The sequence below is a fragment of the Notothenia rossii genome (assembly GCF_949606895.1).
Source record: "Notothenia rossii genome assembly, chromosome: 2".
In the NCBI taxonomy this organism is placed as follows: domain Eukaryota; kingdom Metazoa; phylum Chordata; class Actinopteri; order Perciformes; family Nototheniidae; genus Notothenia; species Notothenia rossii.
The window spans coordinates 44,606,673-44,631,389 of NC_136904.1; the positions used below are offsets into that span (position 1 = coordinate 44,606,673).

At 42.5% G+C, this 24,717-nt stretch overlaps 2 protein-coding genes across 3 annotated transcripts in view; one reads left to right on the top strand and one right to left on the bottom strand.

Moving 5' to 3' along the window:
- lrrk1 (leucine-rich repeat kinase 1) overlaps positions 1–24,717 on the top strand; it is a 186,442-nt gene that overhangs the window by 113,309 nt on the left and 48,416 nt on the right. Inside the window, exons 36-38 of one of the 2 annotated variants that reach the window (XM_079663356.1) lie at positions 4,236–4,619; positions 5,219–5,320; positions 22,879–23,052. In XM_079663356.1, coding sequence (XP_079519482.1) covers positions 4,236–4,619; positions 5,219–5,320; positions 22,879–23,052 — 660 coding nt within the window. Of the gene's footprint in view, positions 1–4,235; positions 4,620–5,218; positions 5,321–22,878; positions 23,797–24,717 lie in introns of those variants that run through there. The other variant, XM_079663357.1, reaches the window with a different exon arrangement.
- The window catches only part of LOC307028389 (uncharacterized protein), a 361,942-nt gene that overhangs the window by 88,376 nt on the left and 248,849 nt on the right, over positions 1–24,717 (bottom strand). The window lies entirely within an intron of this gene.

The following is a 24,717-nucleotide window of genomic DNA, read 5'->3' on the forward strand; positions in this document are numbered from 1 at the left end:
TTATACTCTTATGTATGTAGATAGAATAAGAAATGTGCAGAATATGACCATAAGTTTAATGGTGGAGGTATACACACATGTTGATAGATGTCTTGTAATGCACTGTTGAGGAACCTGTGACCCAAGTTTTTCATTCAATGCATAACTACACCGTAGTTGTGTATATGATATGTCAATGAACCTTAAAAAATCTTGAAATCTTGAAAGGGATGTGCAAAATTACTATTAGTAGATTAACTATTAGTAGAGAATAACGATTAATGAATATACTTTATAGCAGGCCTATTCAACTGGCGGCCCGCGGGCCGGATGCGGCCCAGAACCAACTCCCGAGGGTGGCCCAGCCTCCCGTAGCCAAATTCCTAAACTAGTACAGACCATGAACGCAACACTCTGCGTTGCATAGAAACCACCAAACCACAACGCAGCACGTTTTTTGAAAGTGCATCTAGTGGTGCTAGTAACGGTGGTCCTATGATAGCAACTCTAAAACATGTCCCTCTCAACTCTGAAGCGTAAACAGAGACAAAACGGTAATTGATCTTGTGGAGCAGATCCAAGTCAAGCTGGACCTTTTCGCTACCGACTTGAGCACGGGTCGGATGCTGCATTTTCCGACGTTCCCCAAACACATCACATCTCCGGCACAAATCACGGATGTGATGACAAATTTCATTGCGAGGTTGAAAGAGAACTTTGCCGGTCGATTGGATGGACTTGCTCTGCCCACAGAGGTGATGATGGGCTTTGCCAGAGACCCCTTCACTGTGGCAATAGAGGGGGACGTATCAACCAGAGCAAAGAAAGTGGTCCCCTGCATCGACAAGGGGAAATATACACTGGAACTTATTGACATGCAGCGCACTAACGGGCCAGCGAAGTTTTGGAGTGATGTCAAAAAACAGCAGTTCCCTAACGTTCAGAAAGTAGCGATCTGTGTGCTCAGTATGTTTGGATCAACATACACATGTGAATCAAGCTTTTCACACATGAACTCAATCAAAAGTAGCACTCGCTGCTCCATGACTGACAGCACTCTTCACCAATGTCTTAGGATTGCATTGACATCCTATGAGCCAAAAATCACTGCTCTTGTTCAAAACTAAAAATGTCCCTTCTCCCATCGAGAAAGTCAGCGATGACAAATCACAAATGAGGTGATAGTAAGCACCTAGTTTACTATAGTAGACGTGTAGTGTAGTATTCATTCATATAGTTACCCTTATCCCTTGTTATGGGTTTGTGCACTGAAGGGTTTGACAGTTCTTTCTGTATTCATTTAAGTGCACTTTGTAATGTGTCTGGGACAAATGTGACCAAAACGTATGATTTTTTTGTTATTAATTGAAAGGTGAAAAAATATTGCTACAGTACTACCTCTTTGTGTTGCATTGGAGCTCTTTAGCTGTTTTTTTTGTATGTGAGGACATTTATTAAGACTGCTATTATTGTATTCAGTAAATGCACTTTGTGACGTGCCTGGTTAAAAAAACATAACCTGAATATTTGACTTCTAAAGCAAACAAATGTAATGCTACAACTGTGCACTTTTTTTTTCAGATTCTGTTAAATTAATGCTAATTTGTTGTGTTTTTATGCACTTTTTGACCTACCTTTGTTAGATGAACAATGAATAAAAATTGCATGTTTTTCATCGCAGTAATATGTGTTGGTTTAAAATGTGTCACTACCCGCTTTTTACAGGCCGCTGAATGTCTGGCCCAGCTGAATTTTGTAGTTATAAAATCTGGCCCAACTGAATGTGTAGTTGAATAGCCCTGCTATATAGAGATCTGCAGATAACTGTTTAGTCTTCTCAAGCATCAACAATCAAATATCTCTCCTGATTGTTGGCACTTGGCAATCACCTTTCACTGAATTTTACTCAGGTGTAACTAAAGTCTGCTTTAAGGGTTGTTTATATTTCACATCATTAATCAGAATTTGCAAAGTAACTAAAATAAATGTAGTGGAGTAAAAATACCAGGTTATGTTCTGAATTGTAGTGGAGTAGAATTATATTAATATAATATATTAATGCTGCCCATTATGGATACAAGCGATTTTCACCCATTTAGTAATTACATGTTTTAAATTTGTACACACCAATTTGTTTCCTATCGCCTAAACCTCCAGGGCTGTACACAGTTTAATACTGGCAACTTCTAATTTTGGGCAAAACGAAAACGTCTTTTAAAACTACAATTCCCAGTAGAGACGAGAACATGTTGCGAAACACAATAGAGTGGCGAAGTCCCTCTCCTTCCGGGGGACCTCCATGGGACCTTATTTCTGAAAAATCATGTATTGAAGTCAATGACACAAAAAATGTGTCGTAAAACACATTTTTTGTGTGAAGCGCTCAATGAACTACCTCTTCCGTCTGGCACCACACACCAAGACGGCCGTCACGTTGGCACATTTCACTTCTTTCTTTCAGAATGAGGTGAAAAGCATTAAAAGAGGTGAAAATCACTACAAGTCTGGGCATGTTGAGAGCTGTGCATAAACACAAGGGGAGTTAGTCGGTTCCGTAAGAGCCAGCATGCGGGACCGGGATTCTGGGATTTGTAGTCTTTCTAGTTGCGTATTTTTCATAGTCTTATATTTCAACAGTTTTACGACAAACTGTGACTTTTTTGACATGGAAATTATTTTTTAAGATTGACAAACATCATATGTGTAATTCATGGCACAATTCAAACGGGTTCGAAAGATACGTTTTCTCTCTCTATTGACTACAATACATATTTTTTCAGAAATCAGGTCCCATGGGGCGGAAGTAGATGGGCGTGACTTCGCCACTCTAGAGCCAGCATGTGTAGTTCTGGGGGGGCGTTCGAGTCCAGTTTTGAATAGTCTGCCATGGTTTCGTTCCATTTCAAAGAGCTTGATGCTCGGCGTAACCTTGGCGCACTGCCACTCCAACATCCAAATCCCAGAGCTTGAAGAATAATCACGGGGTTTGTCGCAAAGCGGACAGGCGTTGTCACAACAGTAGCTGGGGATTGTGGGTAGTGTAGTCTCTTTGGCGCTCCACATTTCAGAGAAAACAAGTTGTTTCTCAGAATTGAAGGGGAAAAACACAAAAGCATTGTACACAATTTAAACCAATCAATGTCATTTAATTAACAAAGGAAATCTGGTGTTTTTGAGTTGATGATTAGTGGAGATATGTCAAATCAATTGACAGTAAGGAGAATACTTACTTCCGGGCGTACAATTCTCCGTTATCCAATGGGAATAGCTCACATTGCCTTTAAGTGCTGCCGACATAAACGGGTGCGGTGCTTCCATGAGCGTCAAATACCGCCACCGATGGGAATACATTGCAATCAGTTGAAAGCACTTTGCGTCCGTTTATGAAGCTGAAGGAGCCTCGGCGCGTCCCAACTGCACGCCACGGGGTCCCTGACCATGCGTCGCTCCTGGATGTTTACGGAGTGAGAGTGTTTGCTTATATCCCTGCCCAAGTCTTGGATAGCTTTGGCCGTGGAAATGTCTTCCTCCTCACTACCCGCATCCGTCTCCGCGTTTTTCTTGTCTTTTCCCTCGTCGTAGTTTTTTTTGTTTTCCCCAGTGGTTTCTTGTCTTTAACCCCACTCATCCTTTTGGTGTATTCTATTTAAAGATATTGTGTTTTTAAGGGGTTTTAAACTCAAATTGACTGGGAGAGTTTTCTATCTATGCCACCATCTGGAAAGGCTCACTGGAAGTCTAGTTAAGGGCGTTTTATATATAGCTCTTGAGGTCGAATTATGTGATGCTCCCCTGCACAGCCACACCGAGCCCCCCCACATATGAAATTCCAATGTAACCCCTGGATATGAGAATACAATATCTACATAACTTTTCCACCAAAGTGTATGGACTACTTTGTTTTCACAATCAACATTTTTATTACACATATTTTGTACACAAACTTCCTACAGCAACTATAATGCTCATTTGTTAACACGTAATTTCTCGTTGTTTTAATAAAGTCGATTTTTACATATTTTCACTGTCACACAGAGATATTTAGGTTAGGATAATGAAGACGCCGGTTTTGTTTCTATGTGACATGAAGACACATTGTTTGTTGATAATGTTTAAAGAACAGCCTGTGTGTTGTTACCTGTAGCTGTAGCTCCTGGTGTATAACAGCAACAGGGGAGCTGCTCCTGCCCGGGGGAAACATCAAAGTTTCATGTGAGATGTGAGTGGCTGTGTTTGAGACCCTGTTCTGGTTTCAGCTGCGGAGACAGCCATCCTCTTCGAGACGTCTTCTCTGTGCAGCGTCCTGCAGCGGTTACCACGGTGACAACCACTAAATTCAAAGCCACGGCCAAAGAAAATATGCTGAAAAGGACTGATGGAGAAGTGACACTGATGTACAGTGAGGAGGCCGGCACTCAGATCCTCCAGCAGCAGGATTCACTGACCGACTACAATCCCCTCCAATCCACTCAGCAGGACCGGCAGCAGGACCGGCAACACAACCAGAAGCAGGAGCAGCAGCAGGACCAGCAGCAGGTCCAGGACCAGCAGCAGGACTCTGCAGAGAGCGTGAGGCCCTCAGAGCCCCGGCTGCAGGCCTTCACCCTGCTGGAAGTGAGCCGAACTCTGTGGATCCCCAGGTACGGAAGAGCCAGTGAACACAACACATAGACATTAGCTGGTGGAGTGAATATGATGGGTCTTCAACATTGCCAAAATCAAAACTTGCTAAACAAGTCCCAGAATACATACCTTGTATGTAACTTTACAGTACGTCCTGCAAAATTACATATTATACATGTACATACAAAAATGTACACACAAAATCTAACACACAATGTTGATATTATTGTATGTTCTGTAAATATGTACGTATATTTAGGGCCTTTCCTTCACTTTCAGTTCTGCACCATTAGAACTCGGGGCTAGGTAACCACACCAATACTGAAATAATTAAAATTGTAAATGTATGGTCACAGCAGCATCACAAACTGTGACTGGAATACATCATTGAAACATAAATGACTTATGCTACTTCTTAACTTGTGTTTCACAGATGTTTATGCTGTTGTATAAAGTGTGTGTGTGTGTGTGTGTGTGTGTGTGTGTGTGTGTGTGTGTGTGTGTGTGTGTGTGTGTGTGTGTGTGTGTGTGTGTGTGTGTGTGTGTGTGTGTGTGTGTGTGTGTGTGTGTGTGTGTGTGTGTGTGTGTGTGTGTGTGTGTGTGTGTGTGTGTGTAGGCGTGGAGGTGATGTAATGGTCATTGAACTGCAGTCTCATGGTGATGAGCTGAGAGGGCGGGTCACTGCTGTCCTTACCCCCCCCGGACGTTCTTCTCTGGGGTAAGATCATTTCCTGTTAATGGTTCCATGGCCCGTTTAGAAGCCGGTGCCCTGATTGCGATATTACCTGTCTATTACTTATACAGCCTGTAGAAACGCACTGTGTTTACACACATCTTAAATCTGCATGGAGATGTCTTTGTACTGTGGTCAGCTGAGATCCGATCCAATTAAATGATGACACAACTTCTGTAGCTATCTACCAGCAATAATTGTTCACATTAAGGCTACATGCCTCTCTCATCACACTGTTCAGCACACACTACTCCAGATAATCTAATATTCTAGCAACGTTTTTTACTATGGAGGTACATACCAACAGATGAATTTGAACGAGAGGTCAGGCGATCAAAATGTCATTTTCCTAGTTTGTCGACAATGGGCCCTCAAAGTCCACGCCTTCAACACATTGGTGTAACACTAGAATATCACCAGTTAATCTCTAAGAACCAAAATAAGAGAAGATGGACCTTTATTAATCCCCATGGGGAAATTCAGGAGTTTAAAGCAGCAACAGTGAGAGTGGAAAACAGGACAGTACAGATTCAGACAAAAGAGCCACAGAGTCAAAGCAATTAGTGAATAATAATTACACCATACGTCTGCCTGGTTAATGTTTTGCGACATGGAGTGTAGGAGCCAAAATGTAGATTTATTATTTTTGATTATTTAATCGTTTAATTATGTAATGGAGTAGGTAATTGATTGGTGTCAGTTGATAGTGATCCGCACACGCGGTTGGGCAGAGCAGCTGATTGGCGCTGCGATTGCCTCAGCTGGTTAAAAGAGTCCTGCTGATTATAGTCTGTGTTCTTTCTTGTTTGTGAAGCCACACTGTTTTTTGACCGCTGTACTGCAGAGAAGTTACGTTTTTTCATTTTATGTGACAAAATTTGCGTTTAAAGAAGAGAACGGAGAGTGAAGAAAAGTAATCGATAACATGGAAATAAATGTACCAAAAACAAACAATATATCTGTGAGTGATGTGTGAGCGCGTCAGCCAGGCGCTAAACCAAAGAACAGAAATGAGTGAAAAGAAGTGGGAAAAGATTGCTCTTTTATGGAGTTTTAAATGATCTGTAATGCATTTTTAAGATGAGCATGATTTTGATTGTTGGCCTTGAATCTTGTTATTGTTTATGCAGTCTGACTTCAGTGACTATGTTAATGTCATTGATGTAATACGAGAGACATTTCATCAGATATTGTACATTTATGGGGACCTATGAGTCAGGTGACACTACTAGTCTGACAGTGAATTACCAGCTTTAAACAGCTGCCGACGGTAGAAAATAGTAGGCTGGAGGACGAGCACATCACTGCAGTGGTCAGTACATGCTGCTGAACCACAGCTGATCACTGTAGGTAAGGTCACTGGAGAAGAGTACAGTTGGAGAAGTCGTGTTGCAATTCAATCTGACTTTGGAACATTCAAAGATTTATTGTCAAAGGTGTAGTTATGCAATTAATTAAAAACGTAGGTCAGAGGTTCCTCAACAATGCAATTACAAGACACACATTATTATTACTGTTATTGGTCTTATGGCCCTGAGTCTAGTGTTTTTTTTTCCTGATGCTGCGTTACCGCCTGCCAGACGGCAGCAGTTTGTTGCTGGGGTGATGGGGGTCTTTGATAATCCTGTGGGCTTTCTTCCTGAGCCGCTGGGAGTAGAGGTCCTCCATGAATGGCAGCTCCGTCGTGGTGATGTGCTGTGCAGTTTACACCACCCTCTGTCGATTCTTAAATGTCCCATGTCATGGCCATTTCAACTGATCATAATTCCATTGTTGAGGTCTACTAAAATAGATTTAAATTGCGCAATGTTCCAAACTCACATTGGTTTCTAATACAGCATCTCTGTAAAGTATGTGTATTCACTCTCTGTCCTAAACGGCTTGTTGGAGCTCTCGCCCCCCTCCCTGTGAGCCCACGCCCCCCCCCTGCCCTCCCCTCCCCTCCCCTCCCTGTGAGCCCACTGGGCTCTGATAGGTCGCAACATTGAGAGGCTCGTTGCTGACAGGCTTCCTTCTCTGCGATACAGGAGAACAAGCGAAACTCATCCAGAGCACACACAAACACTCACAGCCGAAGTAAAAACAATAAGTGTGACTTGATATTGAGTAAGAAAAAGGTTTATAACGCTGTGAGCATGGGTCTGCGGAGAGCATTTCTCAGCATCAATCTGCTGCCCACGTGAACACAGTCACCAGCTACCACAAGGATCTCACACACACTACCTGCCTCAAAACAGACTAAATACACACACACACTAATCACCAATTAGACGCAGGTGGGGAGGAGGAGACAACACAGGGCACCAGGTGCACACAATCAACAGCAACAGACATGGGGGAATGGGAACAATTTTCAACATAAAACCAGCAAACAGAGACAGACAAACTAAAACACAGACAGATGCACACACTACATACATTTCGCCACCAACAAAGCTACACAATTCGTAACGGAGGCCAAGATCTATGGCCCCAGAGATCACCTCCGTTACAATCATAAATACACAAACAACAATGAATACTTACAGGTTGTGTACCCGAATCTCCCGCTGGTCCAAACAAAGTAGGAACAGCATCGTTCTTCAGTGCCCTACGCTGTACATATCCGGCATGAATCGCTGAAAGGATTGTGAAGCTTTGTTTCGTGAAAGGCTGGCAGAGGGTGTGGCCTCTGAGTGTTCACACGTCAGAATACCCGGGAAGTAAACAATGGAAAATGAGAAATCTCCAACAAGGCGTTTTGTGGAGGTCTTTTCTGTGTTAGAGTTTTACTCCCTACAGGGTGTACTTTGAGGGTTTTTGACTCTGCAGACCGTTTACATGCAGAAAAACCTTCTTAACACACAAGGGGACTGGTAATAACCAGAAAAGCATGACATGGGACCTTTAAAGTTGAGGATGGTTCCACTGCCATACCAGAGCGTGATGCAGCAGGTCAGGATCCTCTCTATCGAGCACCTGTAGAAGGTCAGGATCCTCTCTATGGTGCACCTGTAGAAGGTCAGGACACTCTCTATGGTGCACCTGTAGAAGTTGCAGAGTGTCCTGGAGTCCATGTTGAACCTCCTCAGCCTGCGGAGGAAGAAGAGCCGCTGTCGAGCTTTCTTGGTGATGGTGGTGGTGTGAAGAGTCCATGTCAGGTCCTCAGTGATGTGGACACCGAGGAACCTGAAGATACTGACTCTCCACCGTAGTCCCATTGATGGCGATGGGGGCGTGTCCCTCTCTCTGCTACTTCCTGTAATCCAGAATCAGCTCCTTGGTTTTACTGACGTTGAGATGGAGGTTGTTATCCTGGCACCAAGATGTCAGGATTTCAAGCAAGTAAATACGCACACAAATATTCCGATTTAGGAGGAGACAAATCATATTGTTTGGATCCCTCCGGAGTGGAGTCATACGCACAGAATAACTCAGATGTAACCTAATTTTCTTCCTTTTTAGCCATTATAGTAAACCAAGTGCAATCATGCTGGGTTTGCACATGTTCAAACAGTTGGGACTTTGTTAACAAAAAATATTTATATTTATTTGGTGGTACAGCACGGAAACTAAAGCTCATTTCAGTGGAAAATAAAACCTTGCCTTAAAGTCCGAAGGCATGAAGTAGAATAGAAAGACACTTCCTGTGTGAGTGGAGACAGCATGTGATCCTCAGAGTCTGCTGCAGCTTCATCACTGAAAATAAACAGCAAGCTGTTTATGTAATGCATCTCAAACTGCTGCTGGGATCACATGCTTCTGTGTGCTCGCTGAGCAATCATTGGATTTGAGGGAAATAGTCAATAGGCAAGGCAAGTTTATTTATAGAGCACCTTTCCGCACAGGGCAACCCAAAGTGCTTTATAAGATAAGATAAAAGACATTTAAGAACAATATACAGAACAATATGTTTTTGCACTCGGCCTGTTAAAGTTCACGCCTCGGCGAAAGTGAACTTTGAAGGCAGCACAGATATCAGTTAGTAGTTAAGTGTACACATACAGACACATGTCTGAAATAAATCTGTTGTATATTGACCACATAATGTTTATCATGTTACAATGCAAACTGGTGCTTTATGGACCTCTGTGAATACAGTCCTGTTTAAGCTATTGTAGCGTGCATGCGCAGTCTGAAGGTGGAGTTCAACGTGGAGTAAAGATGTGAACGACATAGCGGTATCCGTCTCCTTAATACACCACAGAAAACTGGTGACGAGGATAAAACTAACGTTTCCTTGCTGGGACGGAGAGACACCCGGTGTCGGTACTAGTGAGTACAATGCCCCTGTTTGGAAGAATTGACGAGTATTGGCCGAGTATTGAGCACCTGGATGTTCCAAAATATTCTGTGGACAGATGAAACCAAAGTTGAGTTGTTTGGAAGGAACACACAACGCTATGTGTGGAGAAAAAAAGGCACAGCACACCAACATCAAAACCTCATCCCAACTGTGAAGTATGGTGGAGGGAGCATCATGGTTTGGGGCTGCTTTGTTGCCTCAGGGCCTGGACAGATCTGGACATCATCGACGGAAAAATGAATTCTCAAATTTATCAAGACATTTTGCTGGAAAACTTAAGGCCATCTGTCCACCAATTGAAGCTCAACAGAAGATGGGTGATGCAACAGGACAACGACCCAAAGCACAGAAGTAAATCAACAACAGAATGGCTTCAACAGAAGAAAATACGCCTTCTGGAGTGGCCCAGTCAGAATCCTGACCTCAACCCAATTGAGATGCTGTGGCATGACCTCAAGAGAGCGATTCACACCAGACATCCCAAGAATATTGCTGAACTGAAACAGTTTTGTAAAGAGGAATGGTCCAAAATTCCTCCTGACCGTTGTGCAGGTCTGATATGCAACTATAGGAAACGTTTGGTTGAGGTTATTGCTGCCAAAGGAGGGTCAACCAGTTATTAAATCCAAGGGTTCGCATACTTTTTCCACCCTGCACTGTGAATGTTTACATGGTGTGTTCAATAAAAACATATAATTGTTTGTGTGGTTTTAGCTTAAGCAGACTGTGTTTGTCTATTGTTGTGACTTAGATGAAGATCAGAACACATTTTATGACCAATTTATGCAGAAATCCAGGCATTTCCAAAGGGTTCACATACTTTTTCTTGCAACTGTAACTTTGAGTTTGGCGCGAATCTTGACTCATCACTGAGGGATCGGTTCGTCAGTAAAGTACGGAACAAAGCATGCCAGAGGAGACTACTATCAGAAAATGATCTCACTTTCGCCAAGGCTATTGAGATTGCCCTCAACATGGAGACGACCGACAGGGACGTACGTCAGTTGAGAGGAATGGAGAATGACAGCGGCAGAGCGGCAAGCTTTCAACAAGTGACTAAACAAGGAAACAAGAACTGCTTCATGTGCAAAGTCAAAAACCACAATGCAAGTGAGTGCCATTTCAAAGAGACTAAATGCCATAACTGCAAAGTAAGCACACTAAGCATGTCGAAGCTGAAGAAGAAACGGAGTTTGGGGTGTTTAGCATTCTGACTGTCACAAGTGAAGATGATGACCTGTATAAAGAAACCTTTCTAGTAGCTGATGTTACTTTAGAGATGGAAGTAGACACTGGGGCTGCTAGCAGTGTTATGTCACAGAGGGACATACAAAGAGAATTTCTCACATCTGTCACTGCAGAAAGCTAAATGCAACCTTAAAGCTTATAATGGAGGTCAGAACCCTGTACTTGGTCACATCACATCAAAGGTGGTCAATGAGGGTAAGACAGTGCATTTGCCATTGTTAATAGTTAAGGAATATGGATCAACACTGTGTGGCAGAAATTGGCTAGGAAACTCAGGTTAAACTGGCGGCAGATTAAGAATCTGAATTAAAACATGTGTCTGAACTTCTGCTTATCTTTCTTACAGTGCAGACCAGGGCAGGAATTTCACGAGGGCCACGAGGGCCATGGCCATGTGCCCTCCCACTTTGGCCTTGCGCCCTTAAAAATGATATCTGCCATAAGGCCACAGTGGCCTTGATGCCCTCTCTGATTAAGTTTTGTGGTTTAGCAGTCTGCCTCTTTTCTGACACGGCTTCAACACCAGCATATTTTGAAGGAGTAAAAAAAAATCAGCGGTGCGCTTGATTTGAGCCTGGAATGCACCGCTCGGACGGTCTATGATGACAATTGACATCAGTCTAGGACCTATCTCCGCCCACCCCCTCACGCGTCCGTGTGCGTAGGACGGTCTAGGACCTAGCTAGCTGATTCTCCGCTCAAGAAAAGGCTGAGGTGAGGTAAGGTTTTGTGATGATCCTGTTTGCCGTTAAGTTTTTCATTTGTCCAGCTTTAAGTGTAATTTTATGGATAAAATTACTATTTCTTGCTCGTATGGTAATGCATAATTATAATATTTTGAAGTGTTTTTGTTACTACTTGGATAAGTTATCAGGGTTCGTACGGGTGCTTGAAATCCTTGAAAATGCTTGAATTTTTACGAGGTGTTTTCATGACTTGAAAAGTGCTTGAATTTTGGGAATGGTGCTTGGATTTGAGATAAAGTGCTAGAAATTGTAAATGCTTTACTTTTACAATAAATTGCTGTCTGACTGAATAGTTCGCTTTTTAGATTAAAAGAAAATAAAGAAGTCGGAGCGCGCTTAGTTGCTTCGCTTCTACATAAAACAGCTCCGCTCCGGCCTTCCCGCGCTATGCGCGCGACCTGCAAGTGTTTTATTTGTGTGACCTGGGCATTCTAATGAGAGAATGACAGTATGCCAGGAGGTTGCTGTTTTAACGAGCATTGGCTATCCGAAAAGAAATACAAGCTGTGGCTAAAACGAGGATCAACCCAACGATTCGCCTTCTGCGCAGTTTGCCACAAAGAATTTCAATTATTCGCGATGGGAGAGTCTGCGCTGACGAGCAATATGAAAGGTAAGCCGTAGTAGAGCATTTTGGATTAGGCTAACGTTGCATGTTACGTTTGTTTAAGCTAGTAACGTTAGCGAACTCGATGTGGGATAATTGCTTATGCAGGTGACAATAATAAAAAGGAGCGTACCTATGTCAGTATGTGCGACAGTCGCCATCCTGTGGTTTTCAGAGGATGAAGCACATAAAAGCAATGTATTTCTACTGGTAGTATTTTTCGTGCCTAAACTTGCTCCATCGAAATCAGTCACATTGACCCGAAGACACATTTTGAGTTATACACTGTTGGAAAGAGGATATTCCTAGCTTTCTAACGGAGGAAACATATTTTCGTTTGTATTAATGGTCTGGGGGAAGCTCGCGAGTGTGTGTTTGTGTGTTTATGTATTTTTGCGTTTGTGTGTATTGTGTTAGTTTCCCGGGGAAAACACTCACGAGAAACACCGGCTGTTGTTATGCCTGCTTTGACGTAAAGTTACTCCGTTCTCCGCTTGTAATTATGCCGTTACAAGCTTCAAAGTTGTATTTATCATCTGAATTTGCCGAAACAAGTTTACTATTCTGAAAGCCAAGACTTTGTTTATTTGAAATCAGATGAAAACAAACTGTAACGGACCCTGCCGTGTTATCTATGATTACTATACGCAAGGGGTCGGCAACCCCTGGCACGCGTGCCAGCATTGGCATAACCAGTGGCACACTAGGAATAAGTGTGCAAAATATTTAAATTAATTTTCGGATCCTGAACGCGAGACCGCCGCCAGAGCTCGTCTCCCCGTTACCTGCAGAAGGAAGCCATGCACGCAACGCAGCCCCGCTCTCTTTAACTCCAGGTGACTTTCTGCCGCTTTCCTCCGTGGTGCAGTACTGATCGTTCCCTCACTGTCGCTCTACCATTCACAAACACACATGCACAAGCCGCACCCCTCTCTCTCTCTCTTAAAGGGACAGCGATCTCATCTCACTCTGCATGACCCTAATATCATAACTTGTGTGTTCTGGAGAATCACAGAACGGACGATCGTCCTTATTATTATGCCGTTTAAACCAATTATTTAAATGTGTTTGTTAAATTCGGCATCATGTAAGTTGCGCTGACAGGTCCACACACTGCTTCCCTGATAGTTGACGAGCGTCAAGCTCCTCAACCCCCCCCCCCCCCCCCCCCCCCCCCCCGTTGATAATTATCGATCGTTGGCACGCTGATAACATTTTTAAAATGGCACTTCATATCAAAAAGGTTGCCGACCCCTGCTATACGCCATACATTCATAATGTCAGCGGGAGGGAGGGGGGAGCATCGCTACGTAAAAGCATTAGTGCGAGGGAGAGCTGTCATCTTCCCTTTACAAGCTTCAAACATGTATTTATCGGGAGATTTTGGCAATAAAAGTTTCATATTCTGCAAAAAATTCCCTGGAAACCTCCAAAACCCTTACACAGAAAGAGGATCTCTGCACACGCTTTTTTTTATATCAGCTTTGTGTTTCAATGGTTTTGTCCTAACCTTGGAGAGCCGTATGTTTACTGCCACCCTAAAAGGACCTCAAAAATGTTAAAAATGTTAATAAAGAATTTATTGAAAAGTTAGTTGGCTGATTGTTTTATATTGGCTCAGCCAGGTTATATGGGATGCCCAGTCTACTATATATGATATGGGTCACTCATTTTACAATATTAAACTTTGTTTTCTTATCTTTAATTTGTCATCCTTATGTAGAATGCTATTACGAAACACACATTTGGTTGTTTATAGCATAAAGAACATCGGATTTAATGTGAGGTAGGGAAATAATCATTTGAGTATAAATATGTGCATATAAATATGTAATTTACAACAGCTGTACGCTGCTTGAAAAGCTTGAAAATGCACCTTGAAAATGCTTGAAAAGTGCTTGAATTTGACTTTGGAAAAGGTGTAAGAACCCTGAGTTATGTTGCAGTTGTGTTCTTTTTTTATTATTATCTAGTGCTAGGCAGTTAGCGCTGTGTTGTTAGCTGTCAAAGACCTCTGTGCAGACTTATTTGACCACCGGCGATCGCAGACGGAAGTTCAAAGTTTGCTGCTCGTTTATATCGCCCAATTTTCAAAACGCGATCAAAATACCCATTCACATGTCTTGTGGCATGCCTGAACTGTCTACATACGACATTGTGTGTCACCATAGTAGGGAAACTTTCCTCCCATTATGGTCCAGATTCTTGTTGGCGAAGGGAAGAATGTACCCCAATCTGCTGCACCTAATACAAATAGTCCTAGTTTTTCCTGTCTCTACCTCTCAAGTTGAACGGCAGTTCTCAGTAATGAAGAGAATGCAGGGCGATTGGCGTTTAAGCCTGCACACTTCAACAATTGAAGATCTACTCCTCATCAAATCCCAGGGTTGTGCTCCTGCTGAATATCAAAGTGATGAAGCTGTGGCAAGATGGTGGGCAGCTGGCATCAAAAAAAGGAGACCCAATATTCATCCCTACGGTCAAAGGAACCCCAAAAGTCCAAATCTCCCTGACTCGTCATCATCTCCATCTTCAAGTGACTCAGAATAAGGACGCACCTTGACGTAGGCCCACTACCACAGTCTCACAGTGAGCCAAACATGTCTGTGCTATAAGAATCCTTTGTAGTTTTAATAAAGAATTTGTTTAATTGCAATTTGGTGTCCATTGAATGCTTAATAAATATATATAAAAGTATTGTAAATGCATATACAATCGTAGTCACTTCATATCGTATGTTAAATCATTGTTTTAATTTATGGCCTTGGTGCCCTGGCTTTTGGCCTTTGTGCCCTTAAAAAATTGACAACTCAAAAGGCCAAGTGGCCTTGCCCCTAAAATGACGAAATTCCAGGCCTGGTGCAGACGCTTTTCCGTTTGCTCTTGCCTCTGCTTACTTTTTACGCTGATTTTCCTATTCTTATTCTCTGAAAACTTCGAGCATCGGCTCCTGGACCTTAACTTATCACTGGGACAGTTCATCTTCGTAAATAGATGGAGGGTTTCAGCCATATTTCAACATTTTTACGATGACCTCAGTCTTACAGTAGCGTGGCCTAGCAACAGCTAAATCCTGGTAGGCTACTGCATGCTATTTAGCTTAAGCTAGTTGGTAGCAAAATGCCTCCGTTCTCTACAGATGACTTCCACAAACTTCTACAGAAGATGGCTGTGTTGGAAATAAAAATGCAACGGTTGGAAGTTAACGTGGAAGTGAATGGACTATGTCGTGGGAATGACACCACTTTACCAGTGTTGCAAAATAATGGAAAAGGGTATGCTAACCCACAGCTAGTTAGCAGCTACAATGATTCCAAGGAACAGGAGGGCTGTGTACTGGGTAATACATCTACAAGTGGTAGTCCTCCCTGGAACTCTGGGTGCAAAGCCTAACAGTAAATCATTTCCATGGGATTTGGGAGGATGAATAACAGGCAGAGCCCAACGCTCTGAAATCTGTGATGCGACCAGCTGGCCTGCATTGTTATCACCCAGGTAGAGCGCCTCTTCAACTCTTATTCATACTAGGAAACAGCCGTGGACAGCTGCTACAGGGAGAACCACAAACAATCCTCTTAAACCACCAAGTGTGCCAATCCAGAACAGATACGCTCCGCTGACCGAGAACCGGAGATCTCTTTCTGATGACCTGGATAACCTGTCCTCTTCACACAGCAGGGTAAGGACCAATAGCTACTCCAAAAGTAAAATTCTAGAGGGAAAGCTAATGACTGGGCCTGAAACTCTGATTGTGGGTGACTCTGCTGTAAGAGATGAAAAAGGTCTGTGTAGTAAGAACAACACCAAAGTACTCTGGTTTCCCAAGGATGTGGTCTTTGACTTGGCTGAGAAGATCCTGCATATTGGGGCTGAACATCCGACTGAAGAATGTGGTACTGCATATTGGAACAAATGATGTTATGAAACAACAGTCAGAAATGCTGAAAAAAGACTAAATGTTTGTTGGAAACTGTCAGCTCTCTAAATGCAGAGGTGTTCATCAGTGGCCCTCTACCGCCAGTCAGAAGAGGAGTGGAGAGATTCAGCAGACTGTTTGTACTGAACACCTGGCTTTCATCTGTCTGTATTGACCATTCTGTCAATTTGATTGACAACTTTAACTTTTTCTGGGACCGCAGAAATCTTTTTAAGGCAAATGGAGTTTGCCTGAACAAGTCAGGAGTGAAATTGTTTATCTCTAACATATTGAATCTGTTCCCTCTGCCAAGGACAAGCGGCAAGAGGAATCAAAACAAGAGAAAGACACAACACATCGCGCAGAAAACCCTGAAGAAGTATCACTGCAGCCGCCTGAGGAATGTTCTGATTATGGGAGACCTATGACACAAATGGAGGAGTCTCCACTGCCCGTCACCCCCCCCTGTCAACGCCTTTGAGGATACTCTTCATTCATCCCCCAGCTCTCTCTACTCTCCGCTCACCCTTTCACCCTCGCCCTCCCCCCTAGAGTTCGATGACCGCATGAAGGCGATACGCAGGGTTGGCAGCATGTCCTTTACCCCCGGCCCTCAACGACGCCCACCAAAATCACAGAAGCAGAGTAGCGCACCATCTCCCCCGGCTTCCCTCACCCTGCCCTCCTATGATGAGAGGAGCAGGGTGGTGGGTCCTCCCTCCCCTTCAAAGCCTGATAGGGATGTGTGTGTACAAAACGCTGCAAACTGATATTTGCTGGGTCCAGGCTCAAGGGCGTATGGCACTCTCAACTCTTTCCAGGACATGCCGGGGCCCTGCCTGCCTGTAGCTTTGCCGATATCTGTGTTGATAGGTAATAGATTAAGAGCAGTGAATCATCTTAGAAACAGGAAGCGCTCAAACGTTTGTGTGAGTTTATCAAATGTAGCAGTGATTCCATGTCAGCCACAGCTTGTTACAAAAAACCTGGCTGATGGTGTGTTTAACAAACTTAAACTAGCTTTATTAAATGTCAGGTCTTTGGCAGGAAAAACATTTTTAATCAATGATTTTATCACTGAGCACAATCTCGATTTTATGTTTTTAACAGAAACTTGTATTGAACAAAATAACAGTGCAGCTGTTCTTATCAAATCAACCCCTCCCAACTTTAGTTTTGTGAGTCAGGAAAGAATGCATAAGAAAGGATGTGGAGTTGCTATTTTGTTCAATGATTCCATTCAATGCAGGAAGACATCTTATGGGAACTTTGCTTATTTTGAATATGTGGCCCTTCAGCTGAAATGCTCCTCTCGAGCTCTGTTCCTAAATATCTATAGACCACCCAAATACTGTGCAAGCTTTTTTGATGACTTTACTGAACTGCTTTCTATAGTGTGTATTGACTTTGACCGTCTAGTCATTGTTGGTGATTTTAACATCCATGTTGACAACCCCCAGGACAGAGGGGCTAAAGAACTGTTTTGTGTTCTTGATAACTATGGACTGACTCAGCATGTGACGGAGCCCACGCACAATAAGGGGCACACTCTGGACTTAATTATCTCAAAGGGTCTGAATATCTCTGAAGTTGTGGTGACTGATGTTGCACTCTCTGACCATTCCTGTGTTTTCTTTGAGAGCTCTATTTCTGTTCACAAAAATGTTCAAAAAGAGGTAACCACAAAGCGATATTTAACTGAAAACACAAGGGAAATGTTTACTCAGAATTTTTCTTCCACACTTGCCCCTGCTAACATCTCAGTGAATTAGCTAGTAGATCATTTTAATTAAAAAATGTAAAATGTTATAGATGCCATCGCTCCAACTAAGGTAAAGGAAGTGACTGGCAAGAAAATATCTCCATGGAGAAAGGTCATGACCGTGAAAACAGAAAAAAGAGAATGTTGAAAAGCTGAACGCAGGTGGCGAAAAACAAATCTCCAGGTTCACTTTGAAATCTATAAAGAGAGACTTGGCCTTTATAATTTGGAATTGAAAAACGCACGACAATCTTTCTTCTCCGACATCATTACCAAAAACAAAAACAACGCACATGCCTTGTTTGCTACCGTCGACAGACTAACTAGCCCCCCAGTGTCAGTAGCCTCTGAATTTCTATCCACCAGGGCGTACAATGACTTTGCCTTCTTCTTCACTGAGAAAATTCAGAAAATCAGACAAGCAGTCAGTGCCTCTGCATCAGGTACAGAAAATGTGTTGTCCCTATGTCCACCAAATATCAATTCAGACATCATGACACAATTCCATCAGATTAATGATAAAAACCTGAAGGACATTATTCAACTTCTGAAATCCTCCTCCTGCTGCCTTGATATTATTCCAACAGGATTTTTCAAAGATGGCCTCAGATTACTTCACATAGTAAACAAGTCTCTTTACTCACGTATCTTTCCACAGGCCCTGAAAACTGCATTCATTAAACCGCTCTTAAAAAAGAATAATCTAGATGCTTCAGGAATGAAAAATTACAGGCCCATATCAAACCTCCCATTTCTAGGTAAAATCATTGAAAAAGTTGTTTTTCAACAGTTGAGTAACTTCTTGCATTTAAATAACTGTTTCGATGTGTTCCAGTCAGGCTTTTGTCCAAACCACAGCACTGAAACTGCTCTTGTAAAGGTCTTCAATAACATCCACTTAAACACAGACAGTGGCAGAACTTCAGTGTTAGTATTATTAGATCTCAATGCTGCGTTTGACACTGTTGACCACAACATATTACTAGACCGACTGGAAAACTGGGTGGGACTTTCGGAAACAGTTCTAAATTGGTTTGAATCCTACTTAAAGGACAGAAACAACTTTGTTTCTATAGGTAAATACACATCTGAGTTGACAAATATGACATGTGGGGTACCTCAAGGCTCCATCTTGGGGCCTCTTCTCTTTAACGTCTACATGCTACCACTGGCTCAGATAATGAAGAACAACAAAATAAGTTACCATAGCTATGCAGATGACACACAAATGTACGTAACAATTTCACCGGGAGACTATGCTCCAATTCAAACACTGAGTAAGTGCATTTAACAAATCAATGACTGAATGTGTCAGAAATATCTTCAATTAAACAAAGATAAAACTGAGGTAATGGTTTTTGGAGCCAAGGCAGAACGTTTAAAAGTTAGCGCTGAGCTTCAGTCTGCAATGTTAAAAACAACAGATAAAGCCAGAAATCTAGGTGTAGTCATGGACTCTGACCTGAGTTTCAACAGTCACATTAAAACAGTTACTAAATCAGCCTACTATCACCTAAAGAACATATCTAGGATTAAAAGACTGATGTCACAGCAGGATTTGGAAAAACTTGTACATGCTTTTATCTTCAGTAGACTGGACTACTGTAATGGTGTCTTCACAGGTCTCACTAAAAAATATATTAGAAAGCTGCAGCTGATTCATAACGCTGCTGCTCGAGTCCTCACTGACACTAAGAAAATGGATCACATCACTCCTGTTCTGAAGTCTTTACACTGGCTTCCTGTGTGTCAAAGAATAGATTTCAAAATACTGCTGCTGGTTTATAAAGCACTGAATGGTTTAGGCCCAAAATACATTTCTGACCTCTTGCTAAATTATGAACCATCCAGATCTCTCAGGTCTTCAGGGACTGGTCAGCTTTCTGTCCCCAGAGTCAGAACTAAACATGGAGAAGCAGCGTTCAGTTATTATGCTCCAAATATCTGGAACAAACTCCCAGAAACCTGCAGGTCCGCTGCAACTCTTACTACTTTTAAATCCAGGCTGAAAACTTTTATTTTTGTCGCTGCTTTTAATTGAACTATTCATATCTTAGACTGCACTGTAACTTTTATCCATGTATCTTTTCTTTTAATGTTTATTTTATTAGCTTTTCTTTTTAATGACTGATTTTAAATGCCATTTTCTTAATGTCTTTCATTTTTTGTAAAGCACTTTGAATTGCCTTGTTTTGAAAAGTGCTATATAAATAAACTTGCCTTGCCTTGTCACTTAGTGAAGTGCTAGAAAAATATGCAGAAGTGTTCAAAGACGTCTTAAAGATGTCAAAGCGTCAATCATAGTGAAACCAGATGTAAACACAGACTCCTTCCATTCACTATGAGAGACAGAGTAGAGAAAGAGCTCAGGAGGTTAGAAGAAGCTAACATAATATCTCCAGTTAAGTTATGGGCAGCTCCCATAGTTCCACTACAGAAAAGAGACTTCGGCTATGTGGAGATTATAAGGTGTCAGCAAATCAGGCAGTTGAGACAGAGACTTACCCCTCACCACGTTTAGAGGAGCTGTTAGCAACACTTAGTGGAGGCAAGGTTTTCTCTAAGATAGATTTAGCTGCAGCTTACCAGCAGGTTTTGCTAGATGAAGAGTCTAAGAAGTACACCACCATTAACACACAGAGGACTGTTTGTGTATAACAGCCTTCCATTTGGCATTGGCTCTGCACCCTCCATCTTCCAACGGATTATGGAAAACCTGATTAAAGACTTACCAGTCATAGTTTTTCTTGATGACATGCTCCTTATGGGACGCTGGGAGGAATAACATGCAGAAGGTCCTGCAACTTGCAGAAGGTCCTGCAACGCCTTCAAGAAAATGGACTACGAGTGAAACGCTCCAAATGTGAGTTTGGCAGAGCTTACATAGAGTACCTGGGCCATGTTCAATCAATCAATCAATGTTTATTTATATAGCCCAATATCGCAAATGTTACATTCGTCTCAGTGGACTTCACAGTTTGTACAGAATATCAGTATGAAAATACGACACCCTCTGTCCTGAGACCCTCACATCGTACAAGGAAAAACTTCAGGAGAAAACCCACAGTTTAAAGGGAAAAATGGGAAAAACCTCAGGGAGAGCAACAGAGGAGGGATCCCTCTCCCAGGACGGCAAATACGTCTTACCTTTGCTGTTTTCTGATCAAAAGTTGTGTTCAAGGGTATTACAACGCATGTAGACGCTGCTGAAGGTTAATCCAATGTCTCTGTGTCACTTTGAAATGATTACTGATAATCCATCATTACATTCATGGCAATAAACGTATTTTTCATATAGAGTGTAACGGAGCTTCCGGTTTTCGGCAAGCTGCGTGTGCATCATTCTAACTTATCAATGCTAATGTTTAGATGGATTTATGAACTTCCCCTCGATTCTATTGGCTCTAACGGTTACAAAAAGGTGTCAACCACCCAAATCGACCAATGGGTTCCAGAGGTTAGGCAAATACATCTAAATGATAAATCTCTCTAAAAAGGTCAAATTTCACTTGTTTTGCATCAATCTTGATACAGGGTACTTATGTGTTATAGTTTGGATTCCTAAAGCTTTTTTTCTACTATCCCATCATTCAAGAGTGGTTTTCACTATAAGTAATAAAAAAAATGGACGGAAACTATAATTTACAGTTTTTTACTATGTTCAATCTGAATTTACTTTAAAATAAAAACATCTATATTGATTCTGACTCCTCTACATCCAACTCACAGGTTTATCATTGCTTTGAGAAAAAAGATTATTAATTTACCCCTTTTTAGAAGTGAAGATATGGTCATTTCTTCTGGGAATGTCATTTTCGAGCCTGAAACCGGAAAACAGGCTCGGGGCTTAACAGGTTAACCTGTTGTAGCGCGCATGCACAGTCTGAAGGTGGAGTTCAACGTGGAGTAAAGATGTGTCCGTCTCCTTAATACACCACAAAATCTAAAATGCAATCTATGATAAAAGTTGATGAAATGATTGTGATTGATTTATGTAAGTATGTTTGAACATTCCAACTAATTTGAAAAATAACGAAATAGTTTAATATTAAATAACTCAAACTGAGACGCATTTATGTGCTAAATGTGGATGACTTAAGACGTAGGTGTAAAAGTAAAGGAAAGCCAGCATGTGTGTGCTTTAATATAATCAATATTAAATAAGCTTAGATTTCCTGTGTTTATTGGTATATAAATATATTATTTCTCACATTAATGAGCTCTAAATGGGGTTTGTCTTCCACCTGCAGGAAGCCCCTTCCAGCTTGTAACCATTGACCGCCAGCCAAAGAACTAAATATTAATTTAGTGATGCAGCCTGACTGAAGCTGAGCAACAGCCCTCATCATGTTCTTATGGAGCCCAGCTGAGTCTCTAATTATCTCTGTAAAGAAGCCAGCAGCTGCTGCAGAATGGACTCCTGTGTGCACTTACACAAAGGGGCCTGTCTTTTAGCAACAGGCAATAAATGGGCCACCCAAAACAGGGCCCTTAATAAGCAGGTACTCCATGGTGCACCTGTAACATAGGTGACACATTGGGGGGGGGGGGGGGGGGGGGGGGATCATGCCTGCAGGCCTGGTGCTGGGATCAGGGGTCTCAGAGGATAATGATCCCCCCCCAAACATGAGAACAATGGGAGCAGATCATTCCAGGTTGCTCTGAAGGACACAGGTCACCTGAAGCTCCTCTTCCTCGCTATTGCTTTGTGTGTCAGCCTTCATAAATTAAACAGTTTAAAAGTAGGTTGCTTTGTTCTTTGATACCCTCCCTTTTCCAGGAGGAAGGTTTGGATTTAAGAGCAGAGCACTGCTAACAGTACGATCAGCATCCTCAGTGCATTTCCAGGAAACTAGCTTCTAGGAAAGGTTAAATACAGCACAGGGATGTGCCGCCACCTTTAGCTCCATCCCTCTCTCTCTCCCTCGTAGATTGATGACCGTCTTGTGTCCCTCACTCCCCCCTCTGCTCTCTCTCAGGACTCTGATGGAGGCAGCTATAGTGGCAAAGGACACAGTTGTCTGTGGCTTTCAGAAGGAAAACATGGAGTGGTGCCTGTGTGTCTGGAGGGGCTGGGGCTGCCGCGAACTGGAGGCCTTCTACCGGTCCTACGAGGAGCTGGGCCGCTTGGAGAGCAGCATGAGGAGAAGAAGGTAGCTATTGTGCTGCAGAATCGCAGCTCTGTGTGGAGGTGGGCCGAGGGGAATACACGGTGACAGTGTTCAGAGCAGGGGGCCGGCGAACACTGAAATCAGGGGAACGTAGGGGTGAGGTGGGGGGGCTGAGTTTCCAGCTGTTCACATACTTATGAACCCATAATAAGTTCCGAAATAAGATATGTGTGATCCCGCAACAGACCCGAACAGCCCTGCAGTCACAGATCGCAACAAGAGAAAACGGCGAGCTTAAATGTTTTTTAGCAAATCATGTAAACACTGTGGAAAGACTGGAATTCACTCCAAGATGTGGTTGTCTGACTCCGGCTGCTGAAATACATAATTTATTTGTCTTTGTATTTTATTTGACTATCCCTATGTGCTACTTTATGGGCAGGGCCATTGTTACAGGACCAGTTGAAATGAGTTGGTGCTGGCAGGTTGTAGACGACACTAGTCAGAACACAGCGTTCCTTTCTAACTGCAGCATAAACTCTCACCTTTTTGTAAATGAAGCTCTATTCTGGCCGCAGTTTGTTCCTGCAATGGCATCTGTACCTCAGTAGAACAGGACATCATCTCAAAACTGTCCTCTGGGTTTCTCTTTCGTTGCTCCTACTCTGCCTTTCCTTCACAGCACTCACAGTACCTGAGATTCACACACTGGACACATTTTTACATTATGTACATCTTTAATGTTTTGTTTGGATGATGCTACTTTATTAAAACAAGTAAACCAGATGCACTTTGTGTTCCCTGCTTCCGGTGGTATATTGATATGCGATTTTCAAACAAAACTCCAATTGTAAGCAGAGCTGTCACCAGATCAGCCAGAAGGGCTTCGGCTCCCCTGAGCTGTCCACAGTGGGTATAATATATTTCTCCTGGCTGACCTTGCAGTGGTTGATGCTACACTGAAAGAAGCCTTAGCAGAAGACGTCGGGCCAACAGCAGCCCTCATTGTGTTTGCCTAGTCTTGCCTTGACATTTTTTTCTATTTGGGTCTTTTTATATTGTGAAACACACAATAAATAACAATAATAAGTACTAAAACTTGTGTATGTATATAGGGTAAGTATTTACGAAGAGGACTTGAGACTCACTCTGCTCTCCTGACTGCATGTGCCCATAAAACAATGACCAGTTCAGCTTGTTAGTATTTCACTTCCATAAAGCTAGGGACCTTCAAGAGAACATTTCAAAGATCGGGAAAGGTTCAATAATGCAGGGTGTTAGTGTCTTCCATCAGGCTGACTGCCGGCAACATCAGGAAACACTAATGCTGTAAGGTCAGGCAGAGGTTTTACCTCTTCACCTGATGCCTATACTGATGACATCAGAAGGGATGTTTATCCATGGCTAGGCTCAAATAAACGGTATGCATTACCACAGCTTTAGAAATCTGTTCTATGTCCCCCCCCCCACATTCTCATGATCCACATTCCTGTTGTACATTCCTCTTCTACACTGGATTATCCTAACCTCACCACGTCAGACAGAAGGGGGCAGTAGAATGAAGACTGAATGCATCTGTGTAACCCGTCAAACTGCTAGGCTGCAATCCAGCATCTTCTTATTGCACTGCAAGTCATCTGGCACACACAAGAGACACATTTAAAAGTTATATATATTTAAAAATGATGAGTCCTACATTTCTATAAT